The sequence below is a fragment of the Saccopteryx bilineata genome, chromosome 1, assembly GCF_036850765.1.
Source record: "Saccopteryx bilineata isolate mSacBil1 chromosome 1, mSacBil1_pri_phased_curated, whole genome shotgun sequence".
Taxonomy (NCBI): domain Eukaryota; kingdom Metazoa; phylum Chordata; class Mammalia; order Chiroptera; family Emballonuridae; genus Saccopteryx; species Saccopteryx bilineata.
In genome coordinates, this window is record NC_089490.1 from 172,677,362 (window position 1) to 172,693,788 (window position 16,427).

General features: G+C 40.3%; 1 protein-coding gene across 1 annotated transcript in view; it reads left to right on the plus strand.

Moving 5' to 3' along the window:
• Positions 1 to 16,427, plus strand: part of TMEM144 (transmembrane protein 144) — a 60,721-nt gene that overhangs the window by 7,111 nt on the left and 37,183 nt on the right. The window contains 5 exon segments of the mRNA XM_066252688.1: positions 2,682 to 2,825; positions 8,384 to 8,548; positions 12,287 to 12,406; positions 12,408 to 12,459; positions 14,559 to 14,681. Coding sequence (XP_066108785.1) covers positions 2,682 to 2,825; positions 8,384 to 8,548; positions 12,287 to 12,406; positions 12,408 to 12,459; positions 14,559 to 14,681 — 604 coding nt within the window.

The window sequence follows — 16,427 nt, forward strand, 5'->3', positions numbered from 1 at the left end:
AACTTGATTTTGTTGACTTTGGAGTTTGGAGGAGAAGCACACCATCTGCCCTCAGCAATAGTACACCACTAACTGGAACCTTTATGGTATTTAAAAGTGCTCGTGAACATCTCACAATAGTACTTTCAGGCTCCTAAATAAGAGGGAGAATTTATGGTTGAAGATGTAGCCAAAGCATTGGAAAAAATAATTTAGACTGGAACTAGAGATTGAAATGTAGATGAAAAGCAAATATAGACAGTAATTCAAAAGATATTGATTAACAAAGGGGCTATTGAACCATAGGAAAGTGAAATGATTGAAATAGTGATTCCTGTTTGATGGCACAAGGATCCAGTGCAGAGAAGACTAGGGTATAAACCTGAAAAGACTTCAAAGTCAGGTCAACTAATCAAATGTCTTAAGAGTAGGTAGAGGAAGAAGTCCAGGCAGGGCAGAAAAGAGGCATCAGAAGACTCCTTATACCTACCGATAGCAGAAACACTGAAGCAGTGTTTGCTTCTGCAAACCAGCTGCTTCTGAATCTCCAGGAAATTTTTATTTTCTATTGAAGTTATTGGGGTGACATTGGTTAACAAAATTATACAGGTGTCAGGCGCACAATTCTACAACACATCATCTGTGCACTGTACTGTGTGGTCACCACCTCAGTCAAGTCTCCGTCCATCACCATTTATCCTCCTACCCTCCTCCACCACCTCCCCACCCTCCAGGAGTTATTTTAAAAAATATTTCTGATGCAGTGGGTCCAGGATGAATCAACGAAATATGTGCTTCTTAAAAGCCCCATAGCAATTTACATATATATATACTTTTTTTTTTATTTAGTGATTTTAGCAAGAAAGAATGAGAGAGAGAGAGAGAGGAACATAGATCTGTTCTTGTATGTGCCTTGACCTGGGATCAAACCAGCAACCTCCATGCATTGGGATGATGTTTTAACCAATCGAGCTATCTGGCCAGGGTGTGCGCACGCGCGCACAAACACACACACATTTTAGGTGACAATTGGGGAGATTGTGAGGCAGACTCCCACATGTGCCCCAGCCTGGATCCACCAAGCAACCCCCATCTGAGGCCAATAATTGAATACCAGGCTATTTTTAGTGCCTGAGGCTGATGCGCTCCAATGGAGCCATCCTCAGTGCCATGCTGAGAGGACCACACTCAAATTAATTGAGCCAATGGCTGCAGGAGGGGAAGAGGGAGAGAATGGGGAACAAAGTAGGAGGAGGAAGAAGCAGATGATTGCTTCTCCTGTGTGCCCTGACCTGGAATTGAACCTGGGATGTCCATACACTGGGCCAATGCTCCGTTCACTGAGCCACCGGCCAGGGCCACATACATATATTAATAACAGGTTTGAGTACCAGGGAAATATCAATGGCTGGAGGAGTCAGAATATCCAGGAGTCCCAAGAGCAAGTAAAAGACACACAATTATGAGATTAAAGTTTAGAGCCAGAGCAGTAATGCTCAAAAGGAATAAGACAAAGGTAACACAGCAGCCAACTAAATACACAGGTGAGGACTGAACTAAACACCAAGAACGTGTTAGGCATCCTTAGCAGAAGTTCACAAAGGATCCTATACATATAATCAAGAATTTGTCAATAGGAACCAAGAGAAAGTTTTAATCAGAGAAATAACATTATTATTTTACTTTCACAGTACGGGTAGAGCATAGAATGCAAAGAGACACAACTGGAAGAAAACTAGAGGGCAATCAAGCAGAAGATGATGAATGCATGAACAATGACTGTGAGGGGAGGGACGGAATAATGAGGCTGGTTTGGGAGATATTTCAGAGTTAGAACTGACATAGGATATGTGATTATATATGGAGAAGGAGGGATAGGCAGAAACTGGGAATAAGTCCCACATTACTAGATATGGAAAGGGAAGAATGGGGAGAAACTGAAGAGGACTTCCTCATATCTAACTAGGGTGATTCAGTAAACAGTGTCATTTGGAGAAACAGGCATCTAAAGGGAGGAAAAAAGATAAGGAAATATGTATTCATCAGGACTCTTGATTGCAAATTTGAGAAAATAAGTCAACTGGCTTAGGCCAAAAAATGGCTTTTCTTGTGGCATGAAATCTAAGAAAAGATTAAACCAACAATGGGATAGTGGACTGTGGTAGCTGTAATGTTGTCTTCTCAGAATGTATTTTAATATCACTTCTAATAACATGTTCATGTTTTGAGTACAGCTGTGCCTGACCTACCCACAGATATAATGCCGGCATATGAGCTGGGTCTGGCCAATCAGAGAACATATGCTTTTGACCAAAGCGATGCGATCAGAGGTGGAGAGCAGACCTGAGCTCCGCCAATCAGGTTATGTGCCTTTTCCATTAGACCTGGCAGAGACCTTTCCCTAGAGCTTTTGTCTTTGCGGTCACTGTTTAGGAAGGATCAAAGACTGAGACAGCCTGCTACCCTCCTCCTCAGCCCCCTAAAAAAAGCCTAAGTGCATGAGGCTCAAGTAACCAAGGTAAAAGTTGAGACAAGCAGAGACGAGAGATGGATAAAAAGAGGAACCTAGCAGTTTTGAAGTATCAGTTCCCAACATTAATAGAGTCCTGGTTAATACAGCTTTTTTATTTTTTATCATATTAGTTTCTTCAATACTCTTCCTAACCATATAAGAAAAGAAACCCCATATTCCCCCTTGCTAGTTAGCAACAGGTCTCTGTAACATAAGATTCCTCATTAATACCTGCTGGAAGTCTAGAGATACAGCTGAGCCTCGGGAAAAACTCGACCCAGAGACCGGAACATCACCAGACCAGTCCTCCACCTTTATCTGTGCCTCTCCCCGGGTAACAGTTTTATTCTCTCTCACCTCAGACCACTTCTTTTTACATAGTTGGAAACGTGGCTACAGACATCAGTGATCAGAGAGAGGGCTTTTCCCCCCTCCTTAGTAATATGACAGTGACCTCTGCAATTCTTGAGAGGTACTGAAAAACTTGAAATATTTATGAAGCTTCGAAACTGCCTGCGACCTTGTTTTCTGTTTCACAGAGAGGCAGGAAGACACATCGGAAGAGAATGTGCACAAGCTCCCACCACATCTTCCCACCTTCCTCCCTGCAACTGCACCAATACCCTGTTGCTATCTATGACCTCCCTGCATCTAACAAGGGCTCCTCTCTCTGCTGTTGTCCTAGATTCCAACTGTCTGCACCCACACAAGGACAGCACGCCAGCAATTCTCTTTCTTCTCCCTAGTAGTCAGCGTCCAAGACAGCCCACAGTGATCCCAGCTCCTGGTAGCCACACCATTATGTAATCTCTTCTCACACCGAATCAGGGACGAACTGTGTGAGCAATAGACTATTGCAGAAGTGACAATGTGTGCCCTCAGAGGCTAGGTCGTAAAAGATAATGCTACTTCCACCTTCTTGAATTTATCACCCTCGGGAAAGCTTTGCCAGGTCCTGAGATGCAAGCAGTCCCCTGTGGAGGTTCATATGAAGAGAACCGAGCTCTCCTACCAGCAGCTGCAGCCAACTTGCCAGCCATGTGAGTAAGCCACCTGGGATGTGGAGCCAGGCCCAGGCACATCCTCCCCTCAATGACTGGAAACCCAGCCAGCTTTCTGAGAGATTCGGAGAACCCCTACCCCAGTTGCTCCTGAATTACTCACTCTCAGAAACTGGGAGAGAAAATAAAAATTTATGTTCTTTAAGCCACTACTGCATTTTGGGATCATTTGTTACACAGCAATAGATAACTAATAGATCTCCTGTGATCAAAATACTTCAATTGCTCCCCATTTTCTTCATAGAGAAAGCCAAGGTCCTCTTGATGGCTCACAAGCCCCTCACAAGCTGCTCACTGGCTGTAACTTCTCTAGCTAATCTTCTACCACGCTCCTCCTCGCCACCCCAGTTCCACTACAGGGACCTCTTTGCTATCCTTCAAATATGCTCGGGGCGTCTGTGTCGCATTCCTCCTCCCCTCCCCAGCTCTCTCAGGCCTCTACTCAAGTGTCTCTCTCTCTTGTGAGGCCTTCCCTAATTACCCTTCCAAAAATTCAGCTTTGCTACATGCAACCTCCCCCCACACACATTCTCCATTCTTCCTCCTCCTTTAGTTTAATATAAATAGTGTTTTTCTTAAAGCTCAGCATAGAGCTCTACTGGTAAAAAAAAAAAAAAAAAAAAATTCTCCAGTTTTGTCTGTTTGAGAAGTCTCTATTCCCTCCTCACTTAAAAAAAAATAATTCCATTGAACACAGAATTCTAAAGGTGGATTTTTCTTCAACACTAAATATTTCTCTCCATTCTCTCTTGCTTGCATGATTCCCAAAGAGAAATCTGATGTAGTTCTCACTGCTCTTTGAGAGGTAAGACGTCTTTTATTCTCCTCCAGCTCATTTCAATATTTTTTCTTTCATTCTCTGAAATTTGAATATGATAGGCCTTAATATAGATTTTATTATTATTATTTATCCTGTTTGGTGTTCTCTGAGCTATTGGTAACTGTGGTTTGGTATGTCATTAATTTTTTAAAACTCTCAGCCATTATTCAGATATTTCTTCTCCTCCTTTCTTTTTTCCTGGTACTCCCATTATCTATATATTATACCTTGTGTATTTTTTCCATAATTCTTGAATATTCCATTTATTTTCTTTTAATTTCTTTGTGCTTTTTTAAATTTTTTATTGAATTTACTGGGAAGACATTGGCTAATAAAAATCACACCGGTTCCAGGTGTATAATTCTATAATACAACATCTGTACATGTGCTGCCTTGTGTGTCCATTACCCCGTCTCCCTTCATCACCGTCTGCCCCCCACCCTCCTCCACCTCCTCTCACCCCCCTATCCTTCCTGCAATCCCCACACTGCTGTCTGTGCCTATCAGGTTTTTTTTCCTTTGCTTAATCCCTTTATCTTTTTTTAAATTCTGTTTTTACACTGAAATTTAGAAAGTTTTAATGATGTATCTTCAAGCTCCCCGATTATGTCTCAGCTGTGAAAGGCATTCATTTCCGGTGTGGTGTTCTTTGTGTTCTAGCATTTCCTTTCATTTCCTTTTGATTCTTAGAGTTTTCCTCTCTCAGCTAAGATTATATATCTGTTGTTGCATTTGTCCACTTTTTCCTAATAGAACTCTTGGCATGTTAAATATAGATATTTTAAATTCCCGGTTTAATAACTCCAAATTCCCTGCCGTATCTGACTCTGGTTCTGCTGCTTGTGTTATCTCTTCAGACTGCATTTCTTCAAGCCTTTTAAGTGCACCTTGTAATTTTTTGTTGAAAGCCAGACATGATATATTGGACAAGAGGAACTGAGATAAATAGGCCCCCAGTGTGCGGTTTTATGTTATCTGAGAGGAGTCTGGCCCTGTCTAATGTTTGCTCTATCTGTAGGCATCACAGGCCTTAGCTTCCTTTTCATCTCCTCTTTTGTCCTAGGCTTCTCCGGGGATCTCCTTAAACAGTGCATCTTACAGATCTCTCAGCTGTAATCCACTCTTATTATGCTGGTGCACCTTTACTATGGTCATAAAGTGCTGGGGAGTTTTATGATTAAATCTCCATTTTCAGTGAGCTAGAATCAATGGACTGTGACCTTCAGGAGAGTTTTATCACCATTCTAGATAGAAAGGCAAGAAGGGGCTCAAGTGGTCTAATTGCTCTTCCTCTAGGTCAGATGAAACTTTCCTGAAGCAGCTTCCCTTGAGGGCTAGCCTTTGTTTCAGAGAAATGAAGGCACTGGGGGGGGGGGGGTTCAGAATGATCCCTTTCCCTCCCCTGGCTAGAAGCAAGAGGACACTTTTCTTCTGCTCTTCACTGTGAGAACCTCAAGTGGCTCCTAAAGGTAAAACCCATTAACGTCTGGATGCTCCCCTAAGACTGGTTGCTGCTTCTCCAGGGCTTCAATGCTTAACTTAGTCCACATCAGTCTCCTGCAACTCACCAGTTACTGTTTATCTATTTTTCATTTTTAGAGTTTATTTGATTTTAGAGGAAGTGGAGGGGGGGAAGCATCAATCTGTAGTATTAGTTGTTGCTTCTGCTATGTGCCTTGACTGGGCAAGCCCAGGGTTTTGAACCGGCGACCTCTGCACTCCAGATTGAGGCTTTACCTGCTGTGCCACCACAGGTCAGGCCCACTGCTTACTGTTTAAGTGCCCTCTACCCGTTATGGGCTTCAGGGGCCTCTGCTTCTCATAAGCTGTGATTCTCTGCATTTACCTAATTCTTTGATGTTCAGGGCAGTGATTTGTAATAGGAATTATTGATTTTCAATTTGTTTAGAGATTTTTTTTTCTTATTGTGATCACAGAGTTGACAACTTTTAAGATCTTCAAATGTTAGAGCAGAAAACAGAGGTCCTGATAATATTTTATATACATGATAGTTTTTGACTACATAACAGGGTGAAGTACACAGATTTTATTATTGACATTTTACATATGAGAGAATGGAGGTGCAACTCACCTTAATCTTAGTCTCTGCTAAGGTCTTCCAAGACAGACCTTATGTTTAAGCATTAACACATTTGAAATGATCTGAAAGAAATATTTCAGTTTCAGCAGCGGACCATGTAGTTGGGCCTGAGGCATGATGTAAAAAGTACTGAACCAGGATATCCTGCCATAAATACCCTCAAGCCAGACTTAGACCCATTCTCACCTTTAGGTTTTAGGGAATTCACAACAATGAGAGTCTCAGCTTCTCAATGTGAATGGAAGCAAGAACAAACCACACAATCCCTGAGATCTCTTCAAATCACAAAGTGAAACAATTGTATTTAGACCCTATACTTTTTAAAAGAGAGAGAGTTTGTGCATATGCATAGCTGTGAGTATGTATGTGTGGCAAGGGGAACTTGACATTTTTTCCTGAACTGCTTAATTAATCCCTTCCCTTAAATGAAAAGCTTTAGCTTAACTCTTTAAAGGACACAGTACTGTATGTACCTTTTCACCTGCCTATCATACACTACAGTCTATGAATGTAAATAATTCTTAAAGCAGGACTTGCCTCCAGGACACCTCCTCTTTGGAGAGTCCTTCTGTTTTCTCCTTGTAACTCCCCAACCGTGGCTAACCTCTGTCTGGATTGTCTCAGCTAACTGCCACTTGCTCAGAAAGCCCTTTGAACTCTCAGTCTAGGAGCACTTCCCCTGGCTGAACTTATTTGGCATATCTGTGTCCCCTGCTATTCTGGAACCGACGTGAAAGGGTTGGACCCTGTATAGGTAGGTCCCTGCTGCCTCCCCACAGCTCACTATCAAGAACAGGGTGAGTCAACAGACTCTCTGTGATGGCAGAACTGTTTCTTCATCTGCGCATGCAGCTACTGAGCACTTGAAAAGTGTCTAGTACAAGTAAACTATGAATTTTTAATTCTACTATAAATTTAAATAGCTATGTGCAGTCTGTGGCTACATATCAGATAGTGAGAAACTAGAGCAATGTTTCTTTTTCTTTCTTTAAAAATTTTTTTTTATTTATTTATTCATTTTTTTTAGAGAGGAGAGGGAGAGACAGAGAGAGAGGAGAGACAGAGAGAGAGAAGGGGGGAGGAGCTGGAAGCATCAACTCCCATATGTGCCTTGACCAGGCAAGCCCAGGGTTTCGAACCGGCAACCTCAGCATTTCCAGGTCGATGCTTTATCCACTGTGCCACCAAAGGTCAGGCCTAGAGCAATGTTTCTTAAAATCTCAACCAAGATGTCTGGAATCGGCATTTTAATTCATTCTTTCTCGATACATTGATATTACTATAACGTGATAACTATTGATCTAGAATGTGATTCTCAAGAAGGAGGTTTTCAAAGAAAAATGATTCTTGAGCCATGCCCCTAGAGATGCTATTTCAGTTGATCTGGTGTGGGGTCCAGGTATCAGTACTGTAAAAAACAAATAAAATTAAAAACCTACCCCAGCAATTGTAATGTGCAGTCAAGCCCAAGAAGCTGAGAACATATGTTCTCATTGGCACTCCGTCCATATTCCATGAATACACGGATCAAGGGTCTGGTGCATTTAGAAAGGGTTAACAACTACAAGTAAAATCCTGTGATGTCATAAGAGATGTCAGTGTGACATCTGTGGTTCAGATGAATTTCTTGATAGTGAAAAAAATCAGCTTTAGATAATCTTTCACAACTGTGTGAAATTCCTCAGTTTTTGGTTTTTATCCTTGAGTAGTCCAAGTAATACCTAGTTCTGTGATGTTTAGAGGGAGTCACATACTCAGAGTTCCCTGAAAAATCACCTCTTCAAATACACAAAAGCCGTTCTAATTTGCTGGTAGATTGACAAAGGGTCTAAGGCTCCTCATCAGAATCACAGGGGCCCCACGCCATGTGCTTAAAGAAAGGTGTTCCCCACCTGCTGCTCTCTGCCTAGGCCTTCACATCTCCTGTGATAGAGACGTCCTCCTCCTCCAGCCAGATGTGGAAGGCACTGTCCCTGCAGGAAGTCAAGGCTGGCCGAGAGGAGCCTAGAGAACAGGCCTTAGTGTCCTGGCTGCAAGAGCCCTTTCCTCCCCCCTCCTACTACCCGCCCCCGCGGGTACATAGGTAACTGTCCTTGAAGGAAGTAGCAGTTGGCGAGGTTCCCCGGGCGGCGGAAGGAATGAGAACAGAGCAGGCTCGGCACCAGCAGTGCTGTGGAGGCGGATCGCGGGGGTGCCAAGCAGGTGCGAGTTTTGGCCGCTAGCTCTGAGCGCGGTGAGTACAGCTACTCAACGGAAATCCAAGTGACTTTGCAGGGACTGTCTCATGATTTTTCAAAACGTGCCCATGATTAAAAGGAAAAATCAAGGCTCAGAAGTACGTTCGAGCACTGCTAATTTTAGCAGAGACGCTGGCAGAAGTTACCAGGAGATTCGAGGAAATTAACATAAAACTAAAACTGAAATCTCTGTTGAAGTGGAAGGAGCAGTATTGATCAGAACATAGCAACTACCAACAACAAAAAATAATTTACTAATAAAGTACTACAAAAAATGAATGAATATAGTTTAATAAAATATCAGTGGACATTTGAGAGTAAACATTAAAAAAAGTACTTTAAAGTATTAAAGTTTATTTACAAGTAATTTCCGATTTGCTAAATCAACAGGTTTACAGTAAAAAGAATTGATAAAATGATACTGCTTTCCCCCCCACACACACACACACAAAAATTTCATTGACTTAGAAAGAGGCAGACTCTTCCTGAAAGGTAGTCTTGCCAATCCACACTGAAATTGCACTGTGAGCTTTCTGAAATGTACCAGACCTGTATGCAATAAATTTCATTTGTCTGCAGGAAATAACTTAAAATGAAGTAACGTTGATTAACGTTTATTCAGTCAGAATGCAGTTCTTGCACTCTGATTAGCACTTCAAATTATTCTTTCAATTGGATGCAGCCTGGGAGGTTTAGGGCTGTCAATATTCTGTAAAAGCAATTTTTTTTTTTCATGGAAGTGATCTGCCACTTTTGAATGTTTGACAGTCTCATCAATATGTTTATAAAGGTTTTCTTTCACTTTGCTTATTTTAATTAAAATGAGGAAAAATGGTTTCTTAGCTAACACCTAATTCTTTGTTTTTTTAGCCCCATGATGTTTTCCCAGGCACCTGCTACCCCTGTGACCTATAGCAACTGTTATATCTTAGTGAAATTTCACCTACCAGGCTTGAACCTTGAGCAGTAGCCCAGATAAGCCATTGCAGGGCTAAAACTTTCTTTCAGGCTAACAGTAAAACTGTTATTATTTTATTTGATTAGTGTTACAGTGTCAGTGTTTAAATATGCCTTAGTGTCTTACTCAGCTCCATCCCCAAGGAGGATGCTGTCTTACCAGCTGTTTTGTTGTTTTGTTTTTTTAAGAAAGCACGCACAATTTTAGATAGATATTTTTCTTACTAAAATTAATTTAGCAGTTTTGAAGTTATACTTATTTTCCATTAAATTATCTATAATAGTGCCAAAGGACATGTATTGTAGGTAGTTGGCTATCTAATATTGTCTGTAAGAACACATAAGGAACAACACCTAGAAAAATGAAACACTTTTTTTTTTTTTTTTTTTTTCCCTGAAGCTAGAAACTGGGAGAGACAGTCAGACAGACTCCTGCATGCGCCTGACCGGGATCCACCCGGCACGCCCACCAGGGGGTGACGCTCTGCCCACCAGGGGGCAATGCTCTGCCCATCCGGGGCGTCACTCTGTTGCGACCAGAGCCACTCTAGCGCCTGGGGCAGAGGCCAAGGAGCCATCCCCAGTGCCCGGGCCATCTTTGCTCCAAATGAGCCTCGGCTGCGGAAGGGGAAGAGAGAGACAGAGAGGAAGGAGAGGGGGAGGGGTGGAGAAGCAAATGGGTGCTTCTCCTGTGTGCGCTGGCCGGAAATCAAACCCAGGACTTGTGCACGCCAGGCCGACGCTCTACCACTGAGCCAACCAGCCAGGGTCGAAACACTTTTAAAGTAAATGTTAATCGTAAAATAACAAGGAAAAGTTACTTCAGATGTATATACTTTCAATACATATCTACAAGAAGTTATCCCTATAACATTAAATTTGGAGGGAGGAAGAAAAGACTGGCTATCCTCAATTCTATTTCAAAGGGTTTACTTACATGGTAAACCAAAAGATCAATGTTCAAAATATAAATTCAAGAAGGTATTGTGGGGAGACTCTGGTTTCAACTGAGATAAAATGACTCTTTTATGTTATTTTTTTCTCATGTAGCTTGTACAACTAAAAAGGTGACTTATTTTTAGCAGCCTTTCCCAAATGTTATCTTACAAAAATAGCCTGATTCTTGGCTATTTGTGATTTGGGCTTTTTCCTTCATAGGGTAACCAGAATTTCTTAACAAGTTTAGCAATGTTGTGCAATAGAACTTTCTGCCATGAGGAAAATGTCCTGTATCTGCCCTGCCCAGTACAGTAGCTACTGGCTATACGTAGCTATTGAGCACTTGAAATGAGATTAGCATGTTTGAGGAACTGAATTTTTTTTTCTTTTGCTTAATTTTAATTAATTTAAATGGAATTCAGTTATCCATATGTGGCTAGTGTCTACCAGAATACACAGAGAGCTGACTAGCTGCCTCGCCTTGCTCTGCTGGCTGACTGACAGTATTGTGCAACACAGCACTGCTGAACACGTTCTTGAGGATATTCTCGAAGAGAGTCCTCAGGAATCTAAATCTTGAAGAGATTTAGGAGATTCTTGAGATCTTTACGATATTCTTTTATCTGTTCATGTAAAAAAAAAAGTCATAAAGATATAGGGTTTTATGAACTATTTAAATTAATACACACTGTGAGAGTGCTACTGGTGCAGGAAAGCACATTTACTTCCAGGAGTTCCCGAGTAGGTAGCAGCAATTCAACCAAAATGTGCCGAGAGCTCAGGTCAGAAATGTAACAAGAGCCTGTGTTTTGTTAAGGCGCTGATAGTTCTCAAAGTCTTCACACGTGCTCTCTCATTTGAATATCACAACAACCAATTGAAGTAAATATAGTCCTAGTCCACAAATCATTTCATTACAACTGTCTACTTACCCAGGAGAACTTTTTCTATTAAAAAAAAAAAAAAACTCTATCTAGATCTAGAAGAAGTGAGGATTTCAAGATCTGAAGACAAGGTTTTTTGTTTGTTTATTTTTAGAGAGAGACAGGGACAGACAGACACAGACAGACAAGAAGGGAGAGAGATGAGAAGCATCAACTCATAGTTGCAGCACCTTAGTTGTTCATTGATTGCTTTCTCATATGTGCTTTGACTGAGAGGCTCCAGCAGAGCGAATGACCCTTTGCTCAAGCCAGCAACCTTGGACTCAAGCCATCAACCTCAGGCTTCAAGCCAGTGACCTTTGGGCTGAAGCCAGTGACTATGGGGTAATGTCTATGATCTCACGCTCAAACCAGTGACCCCATGCTCAAGCTGGTGAGCCCGTGCTCAAGCCAAATGAGCCTGTGCTCAAGCCAGCAACCTTGGGGTTCTGAACCTGGGTCCTCAGCATCCCAGCCCAATGTTCTATCCACTGTACCACCACCTCATCAGGCTGAAGCTCAAGGTTTTTTCTTTAATTGTAGATTAGAGATAAAAAAATTTGTTTTGATAAACAAATGAAAAAAATGGATTAATGAACATGGCATATTAGCATAATGCCTAAATTCATATTTTCCTGTTTATGTGGAAGAAGGAATCTTAGCATACTTTTGAAAAACTCAATCTCGTGTATTAATCACAATTTGTTTACAGATTCACAGCTTCTTTGTTGTTTCATTTTTATTTCTTTTATTGCAGCAGCTCTTGAAAACGACATCAAGTCTGAGGTGCAGCAGCTCACTCTCAGGCAGAACTGGAGCCGTGAGCAACAATGGAATAGACCTAACCATTGGTCTCACCACCTCTTCTGTAGCCATTCCTTTTGTGTGGCTCAAATTCTGTGCCACTTAAAAAACATAATACTGGTGATGGTAATTACTTTTCCCTCACTGTTAACCTTAAATTATTTTTAAATACAAAATTCTCTATTTGGGTCTTCTAAAAACGATGGCTACAAAAGCCAATTTTGTTGAAGCTGGCACTGAATGAAAAGAGCTTAAGCTAAAACATTTGATAATGCCAAACTCGATTATCTGAGAGTTAGTAGAGGACAACCTGATGATTGTGTTTCATGGTAAACTGAGGAAGGATAGTGTCAGGAAAGCTTTTTAGCCATACCTGCTCTGTTTCCAAAAAAAGGAGGTCAGTCCATTCTACTCATAACACCTGTTTTGAAAACACAAATTTTCAAAACAATAGATGGAATAGAGAGCAATTTGAGCATAACATGAATTTTGTATTTGCTTATGTGTGATTTTGAGTCAGACAAAACACTGGGTGAACACAGAAAACTACAGCCAGATGGATACAGATGCATACTAATACATAAAATGTGCTCACACACTCACTCCTTACACTTCCACCAGCTCCTGAAGCAGCACACTCTTCCTCATCTGGTATTAGAACCCTCCAGCCACTCTCACATAAATTTACAGGCTGCAACACTTTTGATGCCCACTTCCATAAGCAAACTCCAGGTCTTTTTAAGTTAAAGAGCCATATCTATTGTAGCATTGTGAATTTCTTAACCACTTAACCTGTGTAAAACTGCACTATCATTTTTATTAGGTCCCTAGCCTTTTTTCTAACAGGTTGCTGATTAAGTTTCTGTGTTGAACCCTAGTCCCAGTTTCTCCATAAGCTATGTGGTTTTTGTTACATGATTTTGCATAGTGCAGTGATTTTTTGGACTATAATATCACACTACAAGAGAAGTGACTATAATGTGAAGATGCAACAGCTGTTTTTTGTTTTTGTTTTTGTTCTTGTTTTTTATGTATTTTTCTTTTATATAAAAGTCAAGGGAAGGAATTGGAGATGTTATGGTGAATACCTATTAGGAAGCAGAAGTATTACCTTCCCAATTCTTAGGCACTGATACAACTTAGAATTACAAATCTTTTTGCTCCGGAGCCTTTTTTTCCCTTTGGAGTTAAGACAGGAATAGAAACTACCAGGAGAGGAACAAACAGCACACTAATGGGTAGAGGACCTGGCTTTCAGTTGTTTCACAACTGTGTGATCCTGGGCAAGTCTCATCTGGTCTTTGTCCTCAGTTTCTCATTTATAAAATAAAGAACTTGTGAGATTATGTTCCTTCCCTTTTATCTTTCTGAGCCCGTTTAATTTTTTTTTATCTTAAATATCAACAGCCATTTTTTTTCTTACCTTCAGAAAAATAAGCAAAAATCTTCGACAGAGTCAGAAGTGCTACACTGAGTTATCACTGCCTTAGTATTTCTTTCAGTGTTGATTTTTTCTTTATCCTTTTAATCCCTAAACCCTTGATGGTGCAGAGGCCTCAGAAAGGTACAGATATACCTCACATCACCCTGTGATGTTCAGATAACTGGCAAATGGCAACCCAGAGCATAGAAAAGAGAGTAGGGCTGACCTAGAAAACTAATTCTCAGGTTTGTAAGGTCTGGCTCATCACAGGCATGCATCTCTAACTGGATAGGTTCTACATGTTACCATAAATAACTTTATTTTTATCCCAAAGGTGGCATACATGATCTCCAAAGGTTTAAATCACTGTTGTGCTCTTCTGAAGTTCTTGCTGCCATATTTTTGGTGATGGACAACATTAGGTGTGGCATCTGAATAAAAATATAGAGACTCAGTCTTGCCAGTACTCTCTGGTAGAAAATCTTTGATTTGCCTAAAAGGTGGGAAAGGTGTTAATGCACTGCTTAGTAAGCTTTAGAATCAAACCTAGGTTTAAATCCCAGTTCTACAAACTGCTAGCTGTTTGGACAAGTTGCTCCATCTCAGATTAATTTTCTGTCTTTGAACTAGGGTTAATTATGATGGACAGTAATTTGAGAGTTATATTAAAAGCACAAAGTTCCTGGCATATAGGCATTCAATAAACTGTGGCCATTCCTATAATAATATCTCTCTGATATTCCTAGGCATTAATTTACTCCAATCAGTTTGAACCACTGACACTGATTTCTTTTATTTCCAGGAATGTTTATCCAGTGGGTACTGTGTGCTGCCATATGGTTGGTTGCCTTGGTGGCCAATCTGATATTACGTTGCCCTAAGTTTTGGCCTTTTGCAATGGTTGGGGGCTGCATTTGGGCAACAGGTAATGTATGAAATAATTTTTTATTTAATACTTTAATAAATTTATACTATGATCAACATAGTTCTGGCTCATAATAGAAAGAAATGCACAAACAGTAATTCTGAATAACCATTTGTCACAGACACTAGATATTGACGATTTAGTTTCTTTCATTCAGATGCTCCATAAATATTTTTGCAGTGCTTCTTTACTCCACTTAATGATTTCTTTCTCATTAGATTGCAAAAATAAATTGCAATTACTCTTTATCTGCTCAAGCACAAATAATATATGAGGTTTTTTCTCTAGCATGTTTATTAGAAAATATTTATTAAATAGTCTAGGACTTGTCTTTTAAAGTAGGCAAGCACAGATACATTATCATTTCATAAGCACTGGCAGAAAAAAAAAGGAAACATAAAACTTTCTTCTGTTGCCTTATTAATACCTGAAATTGTGTAAGTAGAATTTATCTACTTTGGCAAATCAAGAACGTATTGATATAAGTACATCCTCAGAGAGCTTCTGTTTAGCAAAGAGAATCCCAAGTATCGAGGACCTGTAGAGGTAATTTGATTAAGAATAAATAAATTTTAAAATGTTACAAATTTATTGGGTACATCATTTGAATCTTGGCAGAATAATGATTTAGTGAAGTTCATGTGTTGGAGGACAAAAAAGTTAACTTTTAAATTTCCACTAGAATTTAAATTATCTCTCACTTATTCCCATGATCATGTTTAGCATGTCTAATCAGAATAAGGGAACAGAGAAAGCATCCATTCATCCTGCAGCTCTTAATAAACACCCCATAGTATTTAAATATTTACCCCGCAGTTTCCACTAAGAGTCAATGTGGAAAGGGTCTAATTTTAGAAGTGAAGCTATAGGTCATAGTAACTGATTGGTTATGGGTAGTAGACAAAAAGGAAAAGCCTGGGATTCTACAGGAATTTTACTGTAGATCATTAGCAGGATGGTTGTATCAATGACATGGAAAATAGGGACGTGTTTGAAAGGGAAAATTATGAGTTCAGCTTGGGACCATCAGAGTTTGAAGTCCCTGATGTTTCCACGGTGGGGAACATCTGTTTGGGTATCTCTGATTGACAGTTTGAAGCATAAAACTGTGGAGAAGGTCCAAGCTAGACCTATATAACTAGGAGTATGTCTCTCTAGTTGATAGCTGAAATTATGAAATTAGCCAAGTACCCAAAGTACAATACAGCTAGAGGGAGAATGTGTTTTAGGGAAAATATTGAGTAGGTACCTAAATCTAGAGAGAAAGAGGTACAGAGTAGAACAGGAGGGAATCGGGAGATGAGGGCATCTCGGAAGTCAAGAGAGGAAAGCTATCAAGAAAAGACTGCTGGACTGAAGCCAGGCTGCTGAGTGGCTAAGAACTACAAAAACAAAGATCATGGTTTTGGCCCTGAGTGACCCTCAAGAGGATAAAATAATGAATGCAGAACGTAAATCAGTGAGGTTGGGAGGGCAAAGTCTGGGGTCCTAGTGGGTCAAAGACTTCTACCAGTGTTTGGCTCCAGTTCCAGTCTTGGAGGATGGACACTATTAATTTAATCATTGATGCCTATTGCAAAAAGAGAACAGAGACCTGCGTTAAGATTGAAGAGTATTGGTGCAGTTAGGCAAGGATGTACTCAACATTTTTTGGTATAATTTTGCTCTAAACCTAGTTCTTTTAGCAATTATAATTATGAGTTTAATACCCCAAAATTGTCTATTTTATTTTTAAAATTTACTGAA